This window comes from Dermacentor variabilis, chromosome 4 (genome assembly GCF_050947875.1).
Source record: "Dermacentor variabilis isolate Ectoservices chromosome 4, ASM5094787v1, whole genome shotgun sequence".
Classification (NCBI taxonomy): domain Eukaryota; kingdom Metazoa; phylum Arthropoda; class Arachnida; order Ixodida; family Ixodidae; genus Dermacentor; species Dermacentor variabilis.
This window is the reverse complement of record NC_134571.1, coordinates 52,276,792-52,300,965: the sequence shown is the minus strand read 5'-3', so window position 1 is coordinate 52,300,965 and position 24,174 is coordinate 52,276,792. Positions and strand designations below refer to the sequence as shown.

At 50.1% G+C, this 24,174-nt stretch overlaps 1 protein-coding gene across 4 annotated transcripts in view; it reads left to right on the top strand.

Annotated features, from left to right (window-relative positions):
• LOC142579142 (uncharacterized) overlaps window positions 1-23,877 on the top strand; it is a 159,036-nt gene extending 135,159 nt beyond the window's left edge. For all 4 annotated transcript variants that reach the window (XM_075689056.1, XM_075689058.1, XM_075689057.1 and 1 more), the window contains one exon: window positions 15,199-23,877. In XM_075689056.1, coding sequence (XP_075545171.1) covers window positions 15,199-16,643 — 1,445 coding nt within the window. In that variant the 3' untranslated portion in view covers window positions 16,644-23,877. The remainder of the gene's footprint in view (window positions 1-15,198) is intronic.
• Window positions 23,878-24,174: the final 297 nt, after the last annotated feature.

Genomic DNA, 24,174 nt, shown 5'->3' with positions numbered 1-24,174 from the left:
TTGTCAGATGCGCTAAAACCTTAAGAGTCGTTATCCATCGCGGGAAACGAGTTGTCTTTGCCATGGCTAAAATGTCACTTTGTAAACCTGAATTCTGTAAAGTGAGGCTATTGTTGCGCGCGCCGGTCGACGACATGCGTGCCAGAGGAAAGGTCCTGGCTCGGCTACGTGAAGATTCAGAGGCGGAAATAATTTTTTGCAGTGAAGAAGATTCTATATATATATATATATATATATATATATATATATATATATATATATATATATATATATATATATATATATATCAGTTGTTTGGCACTCCCGAAATTCTCCATGGTCGCGTGTACGCGGCTTCCATACGCGCAGCTCCCGAGTCCGACGAAACAGCCTTAGGGGCGCGCCAGGCGTCATCCACGGTCGGTCGACGAGACCCGACTGGGCGGCAAAAGGTGTGCCTTCAGCACGTTCTCGAAACATAGTATATATACACCGCGCGTATAGTTGGACTGCAGCGCTGCGTAGAATGCCGAAACGCGGGCTTCGTAAGACACGGCATCGCCCCTTTAGATTGCGGTGGTCAATAAATATATAGTTTTCTTTGTTAGCGCCCTTCGACTGCTCGCAAGTTGACACGACTGGTGTGTCCAGCCGAACCACAGTCGACAGTTGATGGCTCCACCGCAGGAAATTGAAAAAGAAAAGAAAAGAAAAAAAAAAGCCATGAAGGAATGTGGCATATAGCTAATCGCACACCTCAACACACATACATGTGACTATATGGTTCCATGGCTGCATGCGATATATACGTATATACTAATATACACTATGGCAATATGCTGCTAAATTTGGCTGTTGTGTTTTCTCCGTGTAACACTCTCCACAGACAACTCATTTTTGTACGTTGGTGCTTCCTTCTGTAATACGCTGCAGGTCAAAAGACCTGTCCTCACCAGCAAGTCGCTTTCCTTGCAACATCTCCTTCCTAAGTTATATTTATCTCGATATAGTCATTTCTTTCGCGTCATTTCTTTCTTTTTCATCAGCAACTATATCATCATTTAGACACTTTCCTCTCTTGCAGCACCTCATTGACGCGAAGTACATACATATGGAAATGTGCCACTGCCGTTCCTTTTTCCGCAGCGTTCGTTAATCCTTATTACGTGAAAAGTCGGCCGCAGATCCCGTTCGCGCTTGCGCGTCCTGCCATCTCCGCACACACGCGTGGCGTCATCGGGTTTCCGATCATCGGGAATGCAGCACCGCGTGTGTCCCGCCGCGTATGCAATCGGAACGGAAGTGCAGCCGCTGCACTAAGCGAGCTGGCGAGTGCGCTCTCGTATACGCGACCTGCTTGGCCGGGAGGGCACCGCAGACACCTGCGACACAGCGACTGTGTAGCCCTGCAGCACCGGTTTCGTCAAGCCGGCAAACCAGGCCACGGGAATCACGGCTAATATGGGCGACAACAAAAGATGAACGTGCGCGAGCATTGTGCGGCTGAGGGCGATACACTTCTCCGTGTATATAGTCCCATCGAAGCTGCCGAAAATATTGTTATCCTATAAGTTATTGTTATACATAGCGTGTAATCCTTTCTGTGCATTCGTCTATATATTCACACACACACACACACACACACACACACACACACACACACACACACACACACACACACACACACACACACACACACACACACACACATATATATATATATATATATATATATATATATATATAATCTTGAGATTTTGTTTATGCGGTGATGTGTTTATGTTGATAACATGTTACCATATATGAAACAAGAAATATAAATAAATAAATAAATAAATAAATAGAGAGTGCGTAACTTTACTTTCTTTTATTCCGTTCTTTTTAATTTCTTACGGTGCAATAGCTTCAAGTCGGGTTTCTCAACACTTTCACTTCGGCTTGTTCCGCATTCGCTCTCGAGAGAATGAGGCCGGAAGCATTTCGAGCCCACATATAACAGTGAAAGCAAACCACCCACGTGTCCCGAAAGTTCGCAGGCAAATGCGTTCAAAACCTGCTCAGAAATATTGGTGTCGCGTGGATACGGAGGCGATGCACTCGCTCGCGATGGCTTGATTTCTTTCTCGCGCGCAGCCTCCCTGCACGCTTATATATATATATATATATATATATATATATATATATATATATATATATATATATATATATATATATATATATATATATGTGTGTGTGTGTGTGTGTGTGTGTGTGTGTGTGTGTGTGTGTGTGTGTGTGTGTGTGTGTGTGTGTGTGTGTCTTTATGTGCATACCATCATTCTGAAACCTGCATACCCAGCGTCGGCAACAGGAGCACCACCGCGCAGCAATATGTCCGAGCTGGCCGCGAGAATTCAGACGTGCATGGGGACTTTTGCGCGACAGATAGAATACACGTATATATCGCCAATGGCAATGGGCTGCAGTGCGGGCAGCGCACTTGGAGAGCGGTGATTGGATGCGCTGTGATAGTCGTTATCGCACGCGACCCTGCGAGTGTGTGTGCGTGCATGCGGCGAAAGCGTCCGTTCTCTCTCCCGACAAACATGCGACGACCTCGCGCTCGCTCAAACCCGTGTCGTCGCTCACCCCCGCTGCCGAAAAAGAACTGCGCCTGCAGCGTCAGATACGTCGAGCCGAGACGATCCGTTTGTCCTGTGTCTCCGTAAAACCACGCGGTGTATATATATATACGCACTGCCGAAGCGGCAGCATGCGCGAGGAGTTCCTTATTAAGATGCTCTCTCCGGCTTCTACGCCTCCACGGATATATATAGTTTACGTGCTCGTTTATTCGTTTTCGCTTTTCTTGGTACACTGTGTACACACATTGCATTTTCTTTCTGTGTCGCACAGGTATCTTATGCTTGTGCCCCGATTGAATAGTTGATAATTGGCAGGCAGCAATAGATTGCTGCAGTGTATACCCTCCTTCCCCATTCGTATACACCTTTTCTCTGTGTTTTACACTCACTCAATACCGTATCTATAGTAGCTGCAGTTTATGTGATCGTTCTTGTCCTAAAATTTTTCATCATTGGCGGCGGACGATCGCGACAGCCTTATGCATACTGCAAAGCGCCTTGCAGTCACGGAGTAGTTTCACGCTCGCGCAGCAGCTTTTACCTCAGTTACATAGCGCACACATGAGCGCAACAGCGCATTGTTCTGTCGGAATAGAGGACGGGCACAGTCACGCATACCCGGCGATGGCGACTGCGGGGCGGCAGCGGTGAGTCAGGTTTGCCTTGAGATACCGCCTATCTACCGTTAGCTACAGGCGCGCGCGGGAAGGACGGTCATTGTCCAACACCGATTCGCCTCACTTTCAATTGGTTCCGGAGCAGCGCAAATAAAGCGCGGGCCCATTCCTGCGCTCCGCATGGTAACAGCTTGTTGACGGAATACGCGCGCGCGCACTGACGTGCTCGGAAGGCAGGGTGTATACACGCGCGCATTCCGGTTGCGCGTCTGGGAAAATTCCGAGCCTCGTATGTGTGCCTGTTTTGGTATATGATGGGCCCGACTGGAGATCCGGCAGCGGAAAGCTTCAGAGCTCCATGACGATATCGCTATATGTGCTTCCGAAGAAGTATTTTGAAACGCGCATGTACCGTATACGGCTGCCGCAAATACCGAGTTTCGCGTATATACAAGCGTTCGGCGGAGAAGTATACTGGCACTTTTTTTTTTCCCCTGTTGCTGCAAATAAATGCCAGTTTCGATTAGGTGCGAAGACCATGCAGAATGTATGCCGCATCGAGATGGCGAAATAATTTTATTTCGTGTAGAAGTGGGTATATACATCTGTTCTGTGCATGATGAACATATATGCCAGGGTGCATTCATATGTATGTACAGCATGTATACGCGTCTCCAATGGAGTTACATTAAACCTGGACCTGTTCGGAGAGCTACACAGATGATCGATTATGTGCGAGCTCGCACAGCTGCAACACATCATCCCTGCGATAATTCGTTTCCATTTCGTCATGAAGCTTTACAGCGCGAAAAAAAAAAAAAGAATCGTATAGCTGCAGGTGAAGAAAAGACCTTCGCGCTTGTCCTGTCTTTTCTTCACCTGTGTCCCATACTTAGTCCACGTATATATATATATATATATATATATATATATATATATATATATATATATATATATATATATTGCTACGGCATGAGCCGGGCGAGCAGCAGAGGAAGAAGACGTTAGCGTGTGCAGCCTCGGGACGCCATCTTGACTTCACCATCAATCTCGTCCCTTAAATAAAGCCAGTTTCACATTAACCGTAACAATATATATATATATATATATATATATATATATATATATATATATATATATATATATATATATATATATATATGTGTGTGTGTGTGTGTGTGTGTGTGTGTGTGTGTGTGTGTGTGTCTGTGTGTATTATACACATCATGAAGTCATACAAACTCGCCCCAAGCTTACGCGATTCTATGTAGTATCTATATTTCCGTCAAAGAATATTTGCACGTGGATAGTTATCGACACGACGTGATGAATGCAAAGCAAGCAGGTTAAATTCGCTCATTCTGGGTTTTAGAAATGCATGGAGATGTGCCCGCGGTCACAAGATAATATAATGATAATAAAAGAAAAGCTTTATGTTTGGCATCCTGTGTTATGGGGCCACGCACTGCGCGCGTGGCATATGTCACACAGTCCTCGTCACCATTCCCGTCGGCGCCGCGTATATCAGACAGAAAGTAGGACGCGTTTGCGCGCACAGTGCATGTATACCATACGTGCCGCTTCGGGAGCAGGGAGGTCGAAAGGGGGGTCTGCAGCCGCTTGTTTCCACGTCACCTTGCAGCCCAATCGGGCGCGTCTCGCGCCCCTATCAGCAGCCGCCGCAGAAGGGCTTTGAGGAACATCGTCGCTGGCTGTTTACCCGAGACTCAAAGGTCTGAATGACACTCCACGTGACGCCGGCGTGTTTGCCGCCGCGCGGAGGGAGAGCCTCGGGTTAAACGACACTTGTGGCCGGCTGAAGTATTTTTAGATGCGGCGGTAAAAGGGACCTTGTCGGAGGCGAAGACTGCCGAAGAAGTCGAGGACAGCAGCAGCTCAGTGGGGCGTCGCGTGTTTTCCGTGTATCCGCTCTATATAAGCGCCACCTTCCTCGTCACAGACTGAGCGATGTCCTAGCTATATCGACACAGATATAGTGAGGGACATAAAAAAGAAAATTAAGAGAGCACTGAAAAGGATAATAGCCTGTTTCACTCATGATGCTATATGGTGTACGGTGTTTCGACCACGTACACGAATTCTGCAAGCGACAGCAGCTATAGTTCTGGTAAACGCTAAACAGATGCGAGTTTTCGCGCTGCCAATAGCGCCTAAGCACCCGAAGGTATACCTTCATTTTTATTGTCAAGGATCGTATTATCGTCTAAGCACAGAGCCAACCGATCCTCGCTAACGGGGGACATGCATATGGCAAAAGAAAGTAGATGGACGTTTTTCGACCCTGTTGTGCATATTAAAGAATTGAAGGTGGTAATCGCGAAATTTAGGCATGAAAACCGTTTGTTCGCACTCGTTGTGAAGCGGTGACAACCGCGTCCGCAAGCGAACGTAATACGATCGGCTGTATAAAGCACATTCGCGACCGTTGCTTCCAATTCCGGAATTATACGATCCCAGCACAGACCGATGGAAAGTACAGCTCGAACGTCGATTCCAGAACAACCGACGCCTCGATCGATGGTCGGATTACAACGCGTACTCAGAAGTGCACTCTGTAACCGGCCACGTGTATACATTCCCGCTTGCGAAATGCGCGAGCAACCGCTTCGCGCCCGTGGCGCTCTGCGGTGCTTATAGAGGACGACGACTTCTGCGGTCTTTCTGCACGCTTCGTTATACGAACGGATTATACACGCAGCGCGCGCGCCCGTTGCAGACCGGCGAGCATGCGTAGTGTACGCACACCCGTCTTGGGCCTGAGTTATTACCAGTAATTGCGTGCTGCCCGCGAGTTTTGCTCATTTATATATACCCCTGGCGCTGCTTCCCATTGCGCAATGTGCGGCAGCCAAGAGATCGCCGCGAATGCGGAAGTCGCGGCGCAACAGGTCGCCTGGGCGCATCAACCCCCTCCTGCTCAACCGGCCGGTCTCCGTTGCACTTGCCTCGCAGAACCCTTCCGCATCGCCGGCTGCCGCTCTCGCTCGCTACGCAAGCAAGGTCTTTCCACCCTTTCTCTCTGGCGAGCCCCACTCCGATAGCTCGTGCGTGATAAAGGGGGTCTCGCATTCGCCGGAGATCTGGCCTTCGTCCCCCCCTCCTCCCTTTCTCCCCCCGTTCCCTCCCAATCCCGTCTACTCCACTCCGCACCCGCTTCCTATACGTCGCCGACGCAGCTCCGCACATATCTCTACAGCGTCGCGGAAGAGGGGGGAAGGAGGAGGGGGGAACGAAAGGGGTCGTGTCTCTTTCGTGAGCTGTGGCTGGCTGAGCGGCGGGGTCGGGCTCGTAGCGAGAGGGTTGGCCTGTTGGCATGATGGGGTTGCCGGGCGCGGCGCCGAAGGGGAAAGCTTTTTTTCCACAACGCGCCGTCGACTCGTTCGCCATGCCCCCCTCACACCGCTGTCGACGCTCTGCTCCCAATGAAAGGGTTGCTCCACCCCCGGTGCGATGCGAGAGGCGGAGCCGCGCGCCTGGCAGTGCGGGGCTGAAACGCCGGCGCCGCGGGCGCGCACTGTCGCTGGTTTGTTCGCATTGGACGGCTGCACCGCAAGCCGCCGGTTGTCTCTTCCCCCCTTTCCCAGCGCGCTTAGCTGTCTGTTGCGGTGTGTACACGCATCTCGCGCTTTGCGAAATACAGCAGAGCGTCGCCGGACCAAGCGATAACGGACTATGCGCTCTCCGACGGCAGCAACGGCAGTGCTGCACTCAGCCGTCCCTGCAGAACGGCGCAGCGCCATCTTTCGACGGCCGTCGAGGTTCGGGTTACAAACCATCTGCCGCTGCGCGCTCTCATTTCTTTCTTTCCCTCCTTCCCCCCTACATTTGTCTCGCTTTCCGTTCGTATTTTCTCTCTTATTTCTTTTTTGTGTGTGCGTACGTGCGTTCTCCGCTCGAACTGTCTGCTATCTCGGCGTCGGCGGCAGTATGCGGTCGCAGTACGCTCAGTGCGTCCGCGAACAAATGATTCTTCGCGCCGCAACGACTGGTCATACCGGGCACTTGTGCGCAAGAGCGGACGACGCATGCAAGGGTGGCCAGCCGGCGCAGCGTTTCGCCGAGATGAATACGGTAAGGAGAGGCGAGGAGTCCTCTCTCCGGAATCATTAATCTGAGTCGTACGTTTTGCCGTTTGTTTTTGTGAGCCGGATTATCCGTAACCTGCTTGCATCACGCGCGAGTCCGGTCCAGCCGGGCGATCTTCCTTTGATTCCGTGCGATTTGCGTCCTTACCGGTTTTTCGTCGTCTGCTAGGCATGTACGAAGCCCGCATACCTTTGGCCGTGTGACGCCGCCCTCTGAAGTGCCAACTTGAAGCTCGGTTACATTCGCAAACAGCACACCGCAGGCAGTGATGGTCGTGACGTGATACGTGTGATAACAACGTGCGATGGTTCATAGCCTGCATGCTTGACCGGTATACCAGTAAGTGTAGGCGAACGACCGATGTGTGCAGCTTTCTTTTCCTTAAAGGTGCTCTGTTTTAACATTGTGGCGTTGTAATATACGTCGATTCACGGGCACATGTACAGTGCAAATGCAACAAAAACTTGTTTGCTTCGCGCAAGGTACAATAATTACTGAGCAGAGAAATTATTTTGTTCTTGTAAGAGAACGTTGCGGTGAAATTATCATCATTGCTAGCGGGGCTACGTATACTTGCGTTGCTGATATGCGTAGGCCGCGCTTATTAAAGCCTGTTATTGTCTGTATTTTAACAGTATCGAGCAAGGGAGATACAACGTAACACTTCTCGTATAGCCCATAAAGCGTGCATTATTTGTTTGGTGCTGAAACATGAAGACATTGTGAATCTGCAATCAGATGATCTGCATTTCGTCCGCATGGATTATTGAACTATAGAATTTCAACAATATAGTTATCTTTACAATGATGTAAGCAGTTTTATCGTGTGCCACATTATATGACTAAGATATCTGATTGGCTTATTGGAGTAAATTACCGCGTGTTCATTAACAGAGAAGCGTGTCAAACTTGAACTCCTTTGTTGCATGTTTCACATAAGGTCGGCGTATATATATATAACAGAAATTGCACCGCGCATTCGTCCTGCGCTGGTAATTTAATTAGTGGCTTTAAACGTTATATAATAAAGAACGCGCCTGAAACTGTTAATTAGAATTTCAGTCATAATTTAGGCGCTTCGAAACTTGTACGTTGTTGTCGCGTTCATGGCTACAAGGAGAAGTACATAACCGGAAGTTCGATTTCAGGCCAGTGTTATTATTTTGTTTGTCCGTTCGTTCGTTCGTTTGCTTGTTTGGTTCTTTCTTTCTTTCATATCGCAGTCTATTTCGCCCTTCAGGTTACTGAGAGTGTTGTAATGGCCGGCAACGCTGCATGTGACAGCTTGCGGCCGCGTCAGATGCCACGGAGCATATGTATACTGAGCCCTATAACGTAAAACTATTCCAATACGTTTTTATTCCAATCTCCTGACGTAAAATCTGCGTAACCGTCGACGCAAGCATCGGGCAGTGACCCGCAGGGTTGTCTGAACAGACCAATCAAACGCTCTCCTCGTTCATAGGAGGTCACTTTTGTTTGCTTGTAAACGAATAACATTGCCTACACTGATCGGCCTGACTTATCGGCTGACATGAAGCGAGCAGCACGCTCAAGTGGAGAGGGATTCGGTGGGGCCGAGCCACTGCATTGAAAATCTATAACCAGATGAAGAGGGTGGTGCCTGGGTCAGCGATTGGTCCGCTTTCCCTTAGTAAGCTTCCGGTGGCTGGTCGAAAATCGCAGCGGCATGCCACGGAAGCTTAAGAATGAAGCTAAAACGGATCGTCAGCAAAGAAGAGTTGGCAGAACGAGGTCGCAAATGTGCCGAAAGTGTTCGAAAACGTTGCATGGCCATGCAAAACGTTTTATTATATACGCAAATAAACCCATGCTCTCCGGCAGGTGCGAGTAGACATGCAGTGCCTGAGCGATTGGCGGCAGTCATCTTTTATTCCTTTCGGAATGGGGCAGCCTGCGGCAATGCAGAAGAAAATTTCATTTTGTGCAGCATATTAATGCAACTTTAACGCGTACATGTCACTTTCACGCGGTGAGTTTTTGCAGTTTCGTGACGTCACGTGACAGGCAGGTGAAGTGGGTGCAGCCCGAAAACTTTTGACCAATAGCCGAGGGCTAATGGCGAAGAGGCTTCGATCGAGAAGTAACTCTTTTTATTTTGTTCGATCCAATCATACGTAATCAGTGCGTACATGTCATATCAGATGGGGAGCTATCGCGGTTTTCGTGACGTCGCGCGACAGACAGGTGAAGGGGGGGGGCGAAAAAGTGTTTGACCAATCGCGGAGGGCTGACATTACAGAAGTGGAATAGAAAAGTTTGGAATAGCTTTACGTTATATAGCGCCCACTGTCTGCGCGATTATGCTCATTACAGTGCGACCGTCACTCCGCGACTATATATGCTAACTGATGTTGCCGACCAGCTGCTTTCGTAACCGCCTGCATTAGCTGAGTATACATATATATAGAATGCAAACGCAAAGCGGGAACTGGACTGCCATTTTGGACGTCAAATTTTGTCATGTTGACGTTTTAAGCCCAGCATAGAGGACGTATGGTCGTCCTCTCAGTCAATTAAAACTAATTTAACAATATATATGGCGGTATTTCACAATATATGCAGAATATCGCACTATGCATCGGCAGATGGCGGGGCGTACTCAGCGCACGCAGCCTCCATGTCGCCGTAGCGTGTCGTCATTCATAATCCTGCGTAAATAAGTTGTTCCCGGAAATAAGGAATAACTATAGAATGAATGGAATATTAAACAGCATGAAAGAGTCGTCAAAATTGCCTTTTTTCTGAGTGTTCTGGTCATGCAATCAAGCGTATATCCGAACCAAAATATAATCTGTCTTACGTGCATATATACTATCACGAAAACAGCCTTCATCATTTACAGTGTCGTTATGATCAGATAATAAATTAGTCGATTCGTCAATCAATCAAACTCCTGTTCCCTTATTTCACGGGCGTTGCCACTTGCCTGCAGGCAAGTGGCATGCCTCTGCATGCAGAGGAAATTATTTGCCGCAGCATCGAGGTCGTATTATACGTGGAATGTGTTCTGCCAATAAAATAAATCATGTGCGGGATCTGTGGAACACATCGGGTTATCGGTAACAATAAACGACTCGTGTCTTGATAAGGAAAAACTAAAGAACTGCTGCACAATTCTGAACGTTCGGAACCGGCCGTTTCGGTTATGCATCTGCTGCAATTTTTACAGTCCAAAAAGAAAACGCTGTTGTACTGTTACCTTCAAAAGTGTACAGCATATATGAGAAAATGCTTATTATTTCCGCAGCCGAGCACGCGCTTTAACTTTAGAATTTGCAGCTTGTATTATGCTACGTATGTTTTTTTTTCTTTCCTTGGCTGCATGCATGCAACAAATTTTTAAGAACGTTTTGTGGCAGATAGCACAATTCTAAGCTTCGAGCTAAATTACTCAATGAGGCGGCCATTACTTCTTGGACAACTACCTCTATGACTGTTGAGTTTTGTGGTTGCTTTCCTTAGAAAGTGCCTGCAATTCTGCTACTATTCTGTTTGTCCTTTCTTGCTCTGCCGACAAATGAAAAATGCTTAACACGAACGCGATCACTGAGATCAACAAATGGCTGTATTTTAACCTGGCCACGGACAGTCACTAAGCAAGAGAGCATGCCCTCGCAGATAATTCTCATGAGTAAGTGGCGCTATGGGGATGTCATGCGAAATACTTTTATGGCACTGCATTCAACAAGTAGTTTTCTCTTCTTTTTATTTTGAAGTTGTGAAGATTAATTTAAGTGTAACCTGTGGCCTAGAGCTTATATACCGCAGCGGGTAAATACTGAATGAGCTCACACTGATGAAGCATTCTTTCAAAAGCATATTTTTAATAAATTGCCGGTAGCACGTTGTTTACTAGTAGAGAAAATGAAGACCAAACTTCAATTACTTGAATTTTGAGCCGAAACCATATGACGTCAATATATGTCACTTTGGCGTCATTCATTTCAAAGTACTTTTTTTTTTATATTGGAGCCGCCTGCATCTCGGTGTTAGAGTTTTCGAAGCTTACTAAGTTCAGTATTTGGCTCCTTTATAATGTAGTTTAGGTTGTCTCTACTGATAAAAAAAAAATAACTCGCTCGGAGCAGGTACTGCCGAAATTAATGACGTCACGGCAAGCTATTATGGCGGGTACTTTATGGTATAGCGTGGCTACCCGTCTTTCGGTTTTGCATCTGTTCTGCCTTATCACGCCTTCTCTCGCCGTAAGAGCATAGCTTTTTCTTAATGAAGAAGCGTAATTTGATAATACACCTCGTCTAAATTTTCCCTTCAGTGCCCTCTTAAGTTACGTAGCTATGTAGTTGTAGAACCGATTCCGGCATTCCGTTACATATTACGAGCCGCGAAGCTCTTGCTCGTTAATTTTCGAGCGCTGCTTCTCCGCCTGCCACGTTCGAATCATAGCCGTGCGGTCGGCGTTTATCCTTTGATGCTCACGCGTGCGCATACTTATTGTCTGTGGACACCATACACTGGCACGCACAAAGAATCAGTCACTTCTTCGGTGCGCCGACATTCCTCTCTTTCTTTCTCTTTTCTTATCTCTAACGCCTTAGGGAAGAGCGGCTTAAGGAAGATCAAAAGCGACTGGAGAACGACAAGGAGAGAGAGAAAAAAAGAACTGTACATAACGACAGGGTAGTGTATAGGGAGGAAGGCGCCTCAAAACGGGGACAAGTGTACGAGGTCAAGGCAAAAAAAGAAAAGGCAGTCTGTCGGGGGAGACCGGAGTGAGACGCAACGGAGAGAAGACAAGAGAAGTTGAAAGGCAGCCCGCCGACAACACCCGAGTCACGCGAGCCTCTTTCAACGCGACGGAGGCTCGCCACGCGCCGTGTGTACCCCTGCGGCTGCACGAGCAGGCGTCAACGACGAGGAGACGCAATGCTCCCCGTTGTCGGTCGAGACAAAGTCTGAAAGGGATTGTTGGCGTATAGCAGTAGGCCAAACTACACGGCTAATTGCACTTCCTGGGGCCACGCCGAAAGAAGGATAGAGAGAAAAGAGCAAAGAAAACGCCGCTTCTCGAGCACTTGTCCCACTCCGTGCTCCCCGTCCGTCGTCCTATTCTAGCGTATCTGTCGCCTCCGGTTGTTCCTTTTCTTCCCCCCCCCCTTTTTTTTTAGAGGCGAACCCTTTATACGACGGGAGAAGGGCTTGCCAGCCAAGCCCGCGAGCGCCGCCGTTTTCCCCAAGGCGACATGATTGCGCGCATGTACACGCACACGCACGCGCTGCAGAACACCCATGCCGCTCCTCTTTCTCCTCACCTCTCAAGTGTACAGCGAGCAAACGCAGGAAGGCCACAAAGGGGGGCCGACGAGGCCACGCGGACCGCACAATGGAGGCGAGCACGACAAGTGGCCTCCTTCCTTTGTTTCCTTCTCTTCGTCTCGTCTCTCGACGCCTCTAATTAAACGGCCTCTGAAAACGAAAGAAGCCTCCTCCGTATCTGTACTTTCTCTTCGGCGGCAGAGGGGAAGAGTCCATCTCCGGTGTAGCTTTCGCTTACCCCGCTCTTTCTTTCTTTCCTCTGCATTTTTTTTATCCCCCTTCACAACTTGCCCCTTTCGGCTACACTGTGTACATGCCGGCGATTCCTTTCTTATACCTCTTTTTCTTTCTTTATCTAGATGTACGCCCTCGTGTAAGAGGCAAAAGGGCTTGCTTGGGCTGCTTGGCTCGGGGAAGCGGAGCGCGGGGGAGGGGGAGGGGGGAGGGAGGGTGTTGGCGTACGGCCGATTTTGCCGGCGAGTCTGACCCATTGCAGGAGTGAGCTGCGTCCGTTCATTTGTTTGTTAGCGTTCCTCGGTGGGTCTGCATGACAGAAGTTGCGCGGCCGAGTCGGTTTTTTTTTTTCTCCTCTTCTTCGGCTTGTCTCCTCCTCACGCTCTCGTGCACCCCTTCCCCCGAGGCACGGCCATCTTCCTTCCTTCCCTCCGTTTTTCCCTTCCTGTCCAAGAGACGCGCCTTGGCTACAATGGTGTCCCCGTGGGACTGTTTCTGGTTTCTCTTTCCTTTTTTCTTTATTTGTTGACCTCTTCTTTCTATCTCTCTTGGCTCTCCGGGTTGCGAAGCTGAGCCGACTGCGGCGTCCCGACACGTCTTCTTTTCGTTCGTTCCCCCACGTTTCTGGAAGAGGAGGGTCCCGTCGTTGCAGACCTCCTTTCGAGTCACTTCCCGCTGAGCGAGGGTGGCGTCAAGGTCGGCCGTGTTGTGCGGTGGTCGTCGTCCGGTTACGCAGTCCCAAGTGCCCGCGCGGCGTGTCGCTTCCGTGCCACCACCGCACCGCCACCCTTTCTCTGGGCCAGCTCTCCGCACTCCTCCCGCTGCGGCGGGCGCGTGCAACAACGGTGCGACAGCTGCCTCAAGACGGGCTTCCATGGGGTACGTGTGTGCTCGGCGACGGCTCTGGTGGCCGCCGCTCACTTGGATGGATTCCGACTTTTCGCGCGTCGCTCTGGTATAGCGCGTACGAGCCCGCGACTGTGTTTTTTGCACAAGGATGCTCGGTGGAATTCGTGCGCTTCAGTTCCTGCAACCGTCGTGAAGCCAACGGGCAGTGAAGCCAGAGAAACACTGAGGAAAATTAACTGTCTATTTTGACTGGAATGTATAAAAATAATAAGGGAAATTAATGTGGGCGAGAAGACAACTTATCGCAGCTGTATACGTGGGAAGCCCACGTCTTCCGTATTACGCGTGCGATGTTCAACCATTGTGTAAACGCGGCGTCCTCCTGTATACTTTCTGGGGTATTTGTGCACGCGCACTATAACTTCATGGTGTAGTAATTTACAAAAAAAATATCGAGCCCGTCTTAGTTCTTGCAGCTCGCCGAGATGACTGCTACAAAATGAGGAGAGAAGCATCTCTTGTTTGTCAAAAGCTCGGGTATTCGTGTTATTAAAGTGGTTGGAGAAATAGAAGGAAAAGTTACTGTTAATGAACTGTAATGCCAAGTCCTCTTCGATTGTCACAACCCGTGGGCTTCGATGAGACGTGACGTGAGGTGTTTGGCAGCCCGCCTCAACAGATCCAGATATAAATGTCAGTATCAACTTAGCAGTAGATTCACGCAAGTACGTTTGAATGAGCAGATCTTATTGGGTGATGGTGTCTGCGATGTGTATACAAACTTTTACCAAACTTTCAAGTAAGTGTACGAATGTCTGGTCAGAGAGTTGCGGCTGGACATTGAGTTGACATTAGTTCAGCGCTGTATCATGTCTTGTCTTCGCATGCCCGTCTAATTTACGCGGTGGAATGCGATTCCTGAGTAATTGTTGCTTGTCGAGTACCAGTTTTGGGACGATTTAAAACCGAGTAATCGCGATGGGTTTCTGTTGCCTGTCCTGCGTTTTCAGAGGTGATGTTATTGTGCTTGAGGTAGCAAGGAGCGACTATCGGATTCCTGCCTATTACAATGTGAATCAGTGTTCACGGAAACTCCTTTTCGCGGCGTGCATGCGGTTTCACGTATTAAACGGTGACATATTTCTTTCTGTACCGTGCTAGATCTCCTCTTCTTTTTAAAAAGAGGATGACATTTCACATCGCCCAAAGTTCATTTCTAAGGAGCATGGAGGGACCCCCGCATCGGTATCGTTAATATGACTGCCGCGATGGATCCTTCATATTTTCACTTAATTACGGATTGCATTAACCGCTGACGGGCTATATGGAGCATACTGCAACTCGCTCCCTCTTAACGCCATGTTGCGCCCCTTTTTCTCGCGCGAAGCTTCTATAAGAAACCACGGTATATAGATTATAAGCGCTGTTTTTCCCGACCCCGCAGTGCTGCCAACCGGGTTCTTCATTCATTCTCCCGTTGCGCGCAGGTCACCGGAGTGCGATGAAAGAGGCCAGTGAGGCCGAGGAATGTCGCAGCAACGGCGGCAGCCCCGGCAGCGCGGCGAGCACCACGAGCGGCGGCGGCAACGGCGCGGCGGGCTCTTCCTCGGCGCCGTCGAGCGCCGGCGGCATCGGCGGCGGAGGCTCGCGCAGCCCGCCGCTCCCGGGCGCCGCATCCTCGACAACGGGAGAGCTGGCCTTCCTCTCGAACCTGCTGGGACGACGCGAGGCGCCGCGCGACAAGGTCTTCACGTGCACTGTCTGTAGGCGATGCTTCGGCTACAAGCATGTGCTGCAGAACCACGAGCGCACGCACACGGGAGAGAAGCCGTTCGAGTGCCGCGAGTGCCACAAGCGCTTCACGCGCGACCACCACCTGAAGACGCACATGCGGCTGCACACGGGCGAGAAGCCGTACCACTGCACGCACTGCGACCGCCAGTTCGTGCAGGTGGCCAACCTGCGCCGACACTTGCGGGTGCACACCGGAGAGCGGCCGTACGCCTGCGAGCTGTGCGACTCCAAGTTCTCCGACTCGAACCAGCTCAAGGCGCACATGCTCATCCACAAGGGCGAGAAGCCGTTCGAGTGCCAGCTCTGCTTGGGCCGCTTCAGGCGCCGCCACCACCTCATGCACCACAAGTGCCCCAAGGACGAGGCGAACGCCGGCAAGCCGCGCCGCGGCCGGAGGCCCCGCGCCTACGAGGTGGCCGTCTCGCCGCCCTCCTCTCTGGCCGCGACGGCCGCTGTGCCCGTCAACAACAGCCTGGCCGCTGCCGCCGCGCTCTCGCCCACCGCCGCAGCCGCCGCCGTGATCCCGCCCGCGGCCCATTCGGTCATCGGGGGACCTCCCGGCGAGCCGCCCAAGAGCCGGCGGAAGCCGCGCCACACGATCCGCATCCTGACGCCACAGCAGCGCGACCTGTTCCTCGAGACGGAGCAGACCGAGCCGCTGGACATGTCCATGTCGCCAACGCCGCTGCTGCTGCCGTCGACGCCGTACCGCTACCCGACGCCCGGCGTGCTCGACCTGTCCAGCTCGCGGTCCGACTCCGAGGCTCCCGAAGACGAGGAGGACGGCGAAGAGGACATCATGGAGGAACCCGAGGAAGAGGAGCAAGACCTGCGCATCAACCACGACCACCGACGCAAGGAGCTGCTCGCCGAGCGGCTGCAGGGCGTTGTCGACCACCACCGACTCGCGGCCGTGGACCACCGGCTCACGGCGGTCGACCACCGGCTGGGCGTCGGCATCGACCACCGGCTTGCCGTCGACCACCACCGGCTGGGGGAGCGGCTCGAGACCGGCTGGCCGCGGGCTTCCAGCTCGACCTGGTGCGGCGCCGGGGCCTTGCCCACGGGCTGGCGCTGCCGCACGTGCTCCCGCCCGTCTGGCGCGAGGCCTGTCCAGCTCGCCGGACCACGACGGTGACAACACGAGCAACGGATCCTTCGCCCTGGCCGCCTCGTCCTAGCCCGATGCTGCGGCCCCTTCCTCTCCGGCGGAGCAGAGGAAGTATCTTTGCACTTCCTCGCACGGACTCCCATGTCGGCGTCTCCCGTTGTTAAACCCTCCCCCAGTTCCCCTGCCTCGTTGTTCCCGAGGCCGCCTGTCCAGTGCGGGGCGCGCCGACCGTCGTTGTGCTCCACTATGTATAAGCGGGGAGACCCGCGTGCGTGTGTTGTAACGGACTTGTGTGGACACCATTCGCCACTCGACGATTGTAGCGAGTGTGAGTGTGCCTGCCAACGGGTATCGAGCGAGGTTTAAAAAAGAGGAAATCAAACGTTTTTTGACGGTTGAATATCAAAAGAAGTGGCGCGCTCTTTATTTTCCTTGTATGTATTTTGCGAAGGTGTTTGTGAACGTATAGAATATTATACATACATAAATATATTATATAAATATATATACATAGACAGAGATATTTGCAGTGTGCATATTGTAAAGAAAGATGGAGAGAGTTAAGTGACGTATAGGGAAGCAGCACACGGCAGCACGGCTCCGTTTCCACGCCCTTTGCGTGCCCACCTGTGTGGTACATAGACGCGCACGCCCATCAAAAAGAAAGGCTTCTTTCTCTCCGTTCAGGCGCTTCCCGCTCCTTGAGCAACACGGCGCGTGGATCGAGCGATTCTCCCAGCGCGCTCTCCCGTTTCCTTTATATTATAGGGAAAAAAAAAAGAAAACGCTCCCGCCTGTGTGTATACGTCTGTCTCTGCGATACATCAAAACCGCAAAACCTGTTCTGCAAAGCGTTCGCTACTCGCTCCAAAGGATCCAGAATCAAAGGCTTTTGCGAAATATCAAAAATAAGGAAAAGAAAGCTAAGGACACGCGAAGGCCATGCCACACCAAGCGCGTTGTCCACGGTGAATACGGGTATACACAAACCACGCCGCTCGCCATCTTGTACCGAGTGTATAATAGCATATACGTTTGGCGCGGCGGCGTGGCATCGTTATAACGTGACGTTTGAGAGCGTCCTTTCTATATATATATGCGGGAATGCGGGCAACGCGTATAGGTGGGCGTGTTCGGTACAAGCGTTCGGCGTCGCGCGCTTGCGCGCGTGTGGGAGCGTGTTACGATGAGAGGCGGCCTGTAGGCGGCTCGTGCAATGAAGTGCGGCGCTCTGCTCGCCGCTTTCAGCTCCGTATGATCTCTCCGTTGGTTCTCCGGCGAAGCGCGTGGGACGCGCCCTCGTGGCTGTGTGAATGAAATGCCCCATGCCATCATGCCCTACACAGTTCGGCAGCCGTTTCTTGCTCATTATTTTTGTGGGGGGGGGGGGGGGGGCGGTATGTGGTTCTCAGTATTAGCGTAGCTGCTGGTTGGTATCATTTGCTTTTGTGTTGGAAAAAGTGTGGCGGTTAACAGTCGTGAATCCACGCTGTGGTTGCATGTGTCTGGTTATGTACTATTAGGGTCCGGGGAGGTTCTTTAGCTCCCTGACCTTGGAGTTTGAGTGTACCTTGTTTGCGCGCGAGGAGTTGGGCTAAGCTGCCTCGATGGTGGCGACAGTCGCAGCAGCCATATACAGTCGAAAGCTGAGGTGTGGATTACACGTGAAGGCGACGAGAAGGGTTCGGGTTCTATAACGCTTGGTGCCTCGGGTGCTCGTTCGGATAGCATTACTAGTAGCGTCGACCAGGGAAAGAGTACACTGCTCATTAGCTTTTTCATTAATTTATTAAATAAATAAGAAAAACTGGTCGAGTAGAATGCGAGAGAGCGCATTATATAGTCCATCGTCTATCAGAACTATTTTCTTGTATAATTTTAAAATGCTATTACCTAACTTCTGCCATTCTTGTCGAAACGGGCTGGGTCTGCAAAGTAGTTAGCAGAGATAATCTGAAGAAGCCAAATGGTTGACGAAGCACGCCTTGCTCGATCGTTATGAACCAGAACCATTGAAACTGACAAGTGCCATTTCCGCGTAGAAATATAAGTCGCCTTGTTTCTTGTTGTACGAGTGCATCACTATAGGACCAAGGAGCAGTCGATAGAGAAACCATTTAGTCATTTTAGCCCTCCGAGATTACATGCCATCTTTTCTTTTTTCTTCACCTCTCTCGGATCCGCGCCAATCTGGTCTTTACATATGTGAGATTGAAAGACGAAGTAGCAGTCAGGCGGTTGATTTCTGTCGCTAAACGCGTCGAAAGAGCCTGTTGTACTTTGTGCTGGACAAAATCGGAGCGACCGGAAACCAGTGTTCCACTGAACTTGTACCCGTCAAGTGACGCAGGAATTGTTGCTGTATATTCCGGCTGACAACTCCGTGCACTGCTGTGAAAGCTACAGGTGTTGTCATCCGATCAGCGAGAAGAATCGGCTGCGCATACCAGCCGGGGGTCGAAAACTCGCCCACTTTTTGATGCTAATCCAGTCGTGCCCCTTCTATTGAACTGACATTGCACACGGGAAGATAAGCGGTGAAGAGTCGGCGAGTGGCGTCCTGACGGTGACCGTTGGTTGTCTTCGCCGCAGTGCAAGGAGTTAGTGTGACAGAGCATGCACATGCTAATTTGTTTCCTGCATATAATGAGTCGACTGCTATTCAGGAGCCTTTGATAAGGAAAAGGAATGCCCGCACAGCTTGCGTGCGTCTCCTGTTTTACACGGGCAAACGCTTTTGTCGGTTCCTGCCGCCCTCGATGAGTCTGGCAACATTGCTCAATCGCGCGGCCGACTCGAAAGAATGTGTTCGTGAGCCGCTCCGTCAGTGATCTCAGCGCGTGGAGAGGGGGAGAGAGAGAGAAAGTGTCCCCGCGGGGCAGACGTTGTTGGTCTGTCTCCTCGCTGCCCACCCTCGCCGGAGTTTGCGTTGATTCTCAGCAGACCGCCTTCGGGTTGTATGCCCTAGATATAACACACAATGTCAATGTGTGCCAGTGACTGCTGAGGTGCACGGTATCAGAGTGGCTGGCCCGAGGTGATCGTCGCAGGGTTTTTGTGCCAAGCGGGCTGTATATATGTTTTCGGTTTGTAGCGAGACCGTTTGGTAACGGCAAATTGAGAGCAATGAAAGGAAAGCAGGACCGCACTGTTCGAGAAAAAACAACTAAGGGATAGATTTTTCTTTTTTGTCGCTTACTGCTTTAGTCTCCTTTTGAGCCTCCCCATGCGCCAACTCGTTCGTGTTTTCATTCTCTAGTCGCTTGTTTTCTTGTCTAGTCTTCCACTTACCACGTTTGAAGAGTTCTTTATCATCTTGTAAATTATGGCATTAGCTTTCCGCGTGGTCGACTGAACTTTTACACAGAAGATAAGTTTGATCTTCGCATTGTTTAACTGTAAACATCGCTGTTCTCTATAAGCTCCCTGTAAGATTCCGCCGTTCTTGCCATAAAAATTAGGAAGATCTGAATTCATTTTCTCAATTTTCTTGTCGCTTTTATTACTTTTCTATCTTTTTGTCTGGTCATGGCGACTACCATACTTCTACAGATCCGCACTTCAAACGTTGAAATCTAATCCGACTGCGTCTAGCTCAGTTGGTGCCATTTAATGCCGCCAGTGTCGGCAACAGACACACACGCCGCCCTGTAATTCTGTCCAAGCAGTCGATGGCGTCCGTAGGCAAACACGAGAACAGTCGGCCATCACGTTTCTCGTTTTAGCGCGTATAGTGCACAACACGTGGTGCTTCCGTTAGATCGACTATCTTTAACTTGAAAAGCGTATTTCCTAAATGTCCGGCTTTCTGCACCTTCTCGAACCTTAAGTCCAAGGCAGGTATTTTATTTCTGTATTAGACGATCACCTTCGGCAAAGCCACTCCGTTCGCGCTCGCTCGCAACTCTCTATCGCGTCGGGATAGCCGCTGTGCGACCACTATATTAGCCACGTCTTGATACGGGTATACCTCACTGCTACTATTACTGCTGCGCGCGTTGTTGAGGCCGCTCTGGCTGGCGCAGTGCTTGTGTGTGTGTGTGTGTGGCGTGGTCGACACAGCGGCAACCGCGACGGGGACGAAGACGTCGAGGGTTGGGGGGCGAGGGAGAGGTGCAGTGCCGCTCGAGTGAGCGGTCGCCTCGCCTCGACAGGGCAGCCAGCGCCGCCTCTGTTCAGCGGCGGCGGCGGTGAAGTGCACAGGTGGCGGTAGGCCGCGCACCTGGTCCCGCCGTGGGGCCCAGTTCCTAGGGGCGGCGGCGAGGCGCGCAGACGCCGAGTAGCCGGCGAGCAGCCCGCCATGCGTACCTGCAGCGGCCATCGCGCCGCACCACCCTTTCTCTCGCTGCGTACGTGTGTGCTTGTTTGTCCTCCCCCCCCTTTTTTTTTGTTACTTGCCCCGGCGTATTGTCGTTACGTTGCACTGCCTTTTCTTTCGTTCGTTCATTCGGGACACTCGCTGGTACGCAGGCGTACGCGTGCGTCTCCTCTCGCCGTATACTTTCGCCCGTTCTCTCTCTCTCTCTCTCTCTCCTCGTCCCGCCAATCTTTGTTGCTCATTGCCAAACGTGACCGCCACGTGCGGCGCCTGCAGTACAGCCGGCGCCCGCGATCCTCACGCCGTCTCTGCGGCTCCAACGGGAAGGCGATGGGTGTGCCGCCAAATGTGCCACTACAGTACCGCCAGAGCCTTCCTGGATTGCGGCACCGCCGACGAAGCCACGAAATCGATGTAGTAAACCGCGTCCCACGCTACGAGCTGTCGAAGATGCGTCGTTAGGACTGTTGTTACGAAAAAAAAAAAAATGAGGAGAAAATTGAAATGTAGCAATAGCGCTTCGCCTTGTTCAGCGTGAAGCAACCATGACGTGATTCGCTGCAGCGAACGCAATCGCGACTCCGCCGCTTTGCGGTTAACGTCGCGCCAGGTCAGGCCGCCAACGTAGTAGCCTTCGCTGATTGGTTCTGCTTCGCCGCATAACGAGCCTGATATACCGTTTATGATCACAGCTCCCTAGTACCCGCCAGTGAGATGAGACGTGAAGGAAAACAAGTTGTCAATATCAGATTGATTTGATGCGTTGCGTGCTCATTTTTTTTTTCTAAAAACTTCGGATGAAGCGGATTTCACCTAAATTATTATCACTGCCTTAGCCAAAAAACGTTGCTAACAAAAGATAACGGCCGCCTATGAGCGCATTGCAGGCCGTCTCTGTTTGCCAAACGTGCACGTTTAATCCGGTTTCCCTGTATAACACCACATTGCATCGTCTACACGTGGCAATAATGGTGTCCTGTACTAGCGGTCGATCACCGTCCGTCACGCACGCCGAATCTCTCGCACAAGCCGTTCTAAAGTCATAAGCGTTCGATCTAGCGCGATCGTTCAAACTTAACTTTCCTATAGCATCGTTAGTCCTGTGTTTCCCGTTCTAATGACGGCGAAAGTCTTGCGAGACGAGACGATTTCAATAGTTTAGGCGATCTAACGACCGATGTAGCCGATAGGACAAGTTTTCCCGCATCGATCTGGCGCGATTCGGCGTTCGCTAAAGACGTGAAACGATATAGAGACGCGTAGCATTTAGTTGCCCGGGTACACTGTGTCGGCTAGCAGTACGCATATTCGCAAGCGCTTCATGTCACCATTTTCACTAGCGACGCACTCGATCGACGTAACTTCGCTTGTCCCCTCCCACTCCGGAAAAAAAAAGACATCTTCCAGTGAAAGCCTTCGCAAAATTATCCACGGCTAATACCTCGCCTGGTATCAAGTTTTTTTTTTTTTTTGTGCGCTTAGTATATTTAAGGCTAGAATCAATGGGGCGCTGAATTATTCAGCAGAGACACAAAAACTAGCGTGGCTTCTTCGTGCTGCGCCGCAATGCCGAGATATTGTGCGGAAAAGGCGCCGGCTGATCGCAATACGGTGTCATAGAATATGTCTTGGGGAGAAGTACAACTCGCCGAGCCAAACCGCAGCTAATCTTTAATACCCTTTGGACGCCTGCCGGAACGAGTCCGTACGGGACATTTGTGAGTAGTTTCTGGTGAAAAAAAAATCGCACGCATCAACCGAACTTCGTGATGCCGAACCAGAGATACGGAAAATACGCGTTTGTCATGGAGGCTCAATTTTTTTTTTTCTTAATTCACGCTCTGGTTCTTACAGAACAAGCGGACTAACAGTCGGATCCAATAAACTTAAATTATATTGTTTGCCTTCCCGAAGCTCAACAGTGGGTCGTGAAGGATTCTGCAGTGAACGCTGTAATGTAGACCACTTGACGGTTCCGAATCAAACGGACACCCGAAGCATGGTGCGCGATAACTTTTGTAGCCGTCGGAATGTGGTCACGGTGGCCAGGAACCGGGCACCAGACCTCGTTCTCGGCAGCGCAGTGCCATAACCACTACCGCAGTGGACGGTTCGAAGAAATCGTTCAGCAAAAATCTGCGCTTCACTAAAGAGTCGCACTCTTAGCGAAGTGATCGTCAAAGTTAAGTTGTTTACTGGGATGGAATCCAAATCTCGTATACCAGTGCAACCGGCGTGGGACGGATATATGTCTGTCGAGTGTCCAAAGGGTACATCGTTGGCTCTGTGTTCTTTATTATCATTTTTGTCTTGTTCGTTTGATGCATATGTATTACGCGCATAGTCATTTTTCACTTGTGCCAATGCGTGGTCTCCAGTTCTGAGCCAATCTTGTCAGGAGCCGCCGTCACACGAGGCCATGCAACCCCACCGTAGTATGCACGCCAGCATAAAATAGAAAAATAAATAAAATAAAAATAAGATAACACGAAATAATTTATTTGCAATGTTTGTACATTCGAAAGGGGAAGGAAAATATGTGAAGTTAGCTCTCTGTACCTTATAGTTGCTTTCTGATACGGTATTGGTTATGTTTCTTTCTTGTATATTTTTTTTTCACGTGCCGGTGGGATGATCCTCTATATGTTTTATTGTAAGAGGACAAGTTTCTATTTTTTTCTTGCAGCCGTCGCTTTTGCTGCTGTTGACACTTTTTCTTCCTACTTTTTTTTTCTTGTATTGATCTATAGTTCTTGTGTTGTTTTCTCTGGGTTCCTAGATTTCGCTGTTTGTTTGGTTGGTTGGTTGTTTTCAATAAACCAGTGAATAAGAGACGCGCGTGGACTGAGTTGTCTGTGACCGTTGTTTATTTTTTTCCTTTCCCGTCTTTCTCTTTTTCTTCTTATCGGAAATAAAGACCGACTAATATTTTCTACTCCTGGATTTGTGTTTTCTTGCTTTTTTAATCTTACGTTGCACATGAACTTATGTTAAGATATATTAAAAGCACGTGTCCGAAGTTGAAACTTAAACCTGACATATATATATATATATATATATATATATATATATATATATATATATATATAGTGAGAAAAGAAATTGTAAAATGCACATTGACGCTTATGTAGGTATATATACCGTATTTAGAGCCCGTTGCTTGATTTATTGATTGAGTGATTGGGCTTAACATTACAAAGCAAGACTGGTATCATGAGATCACTTTAAAAAAAAGATATT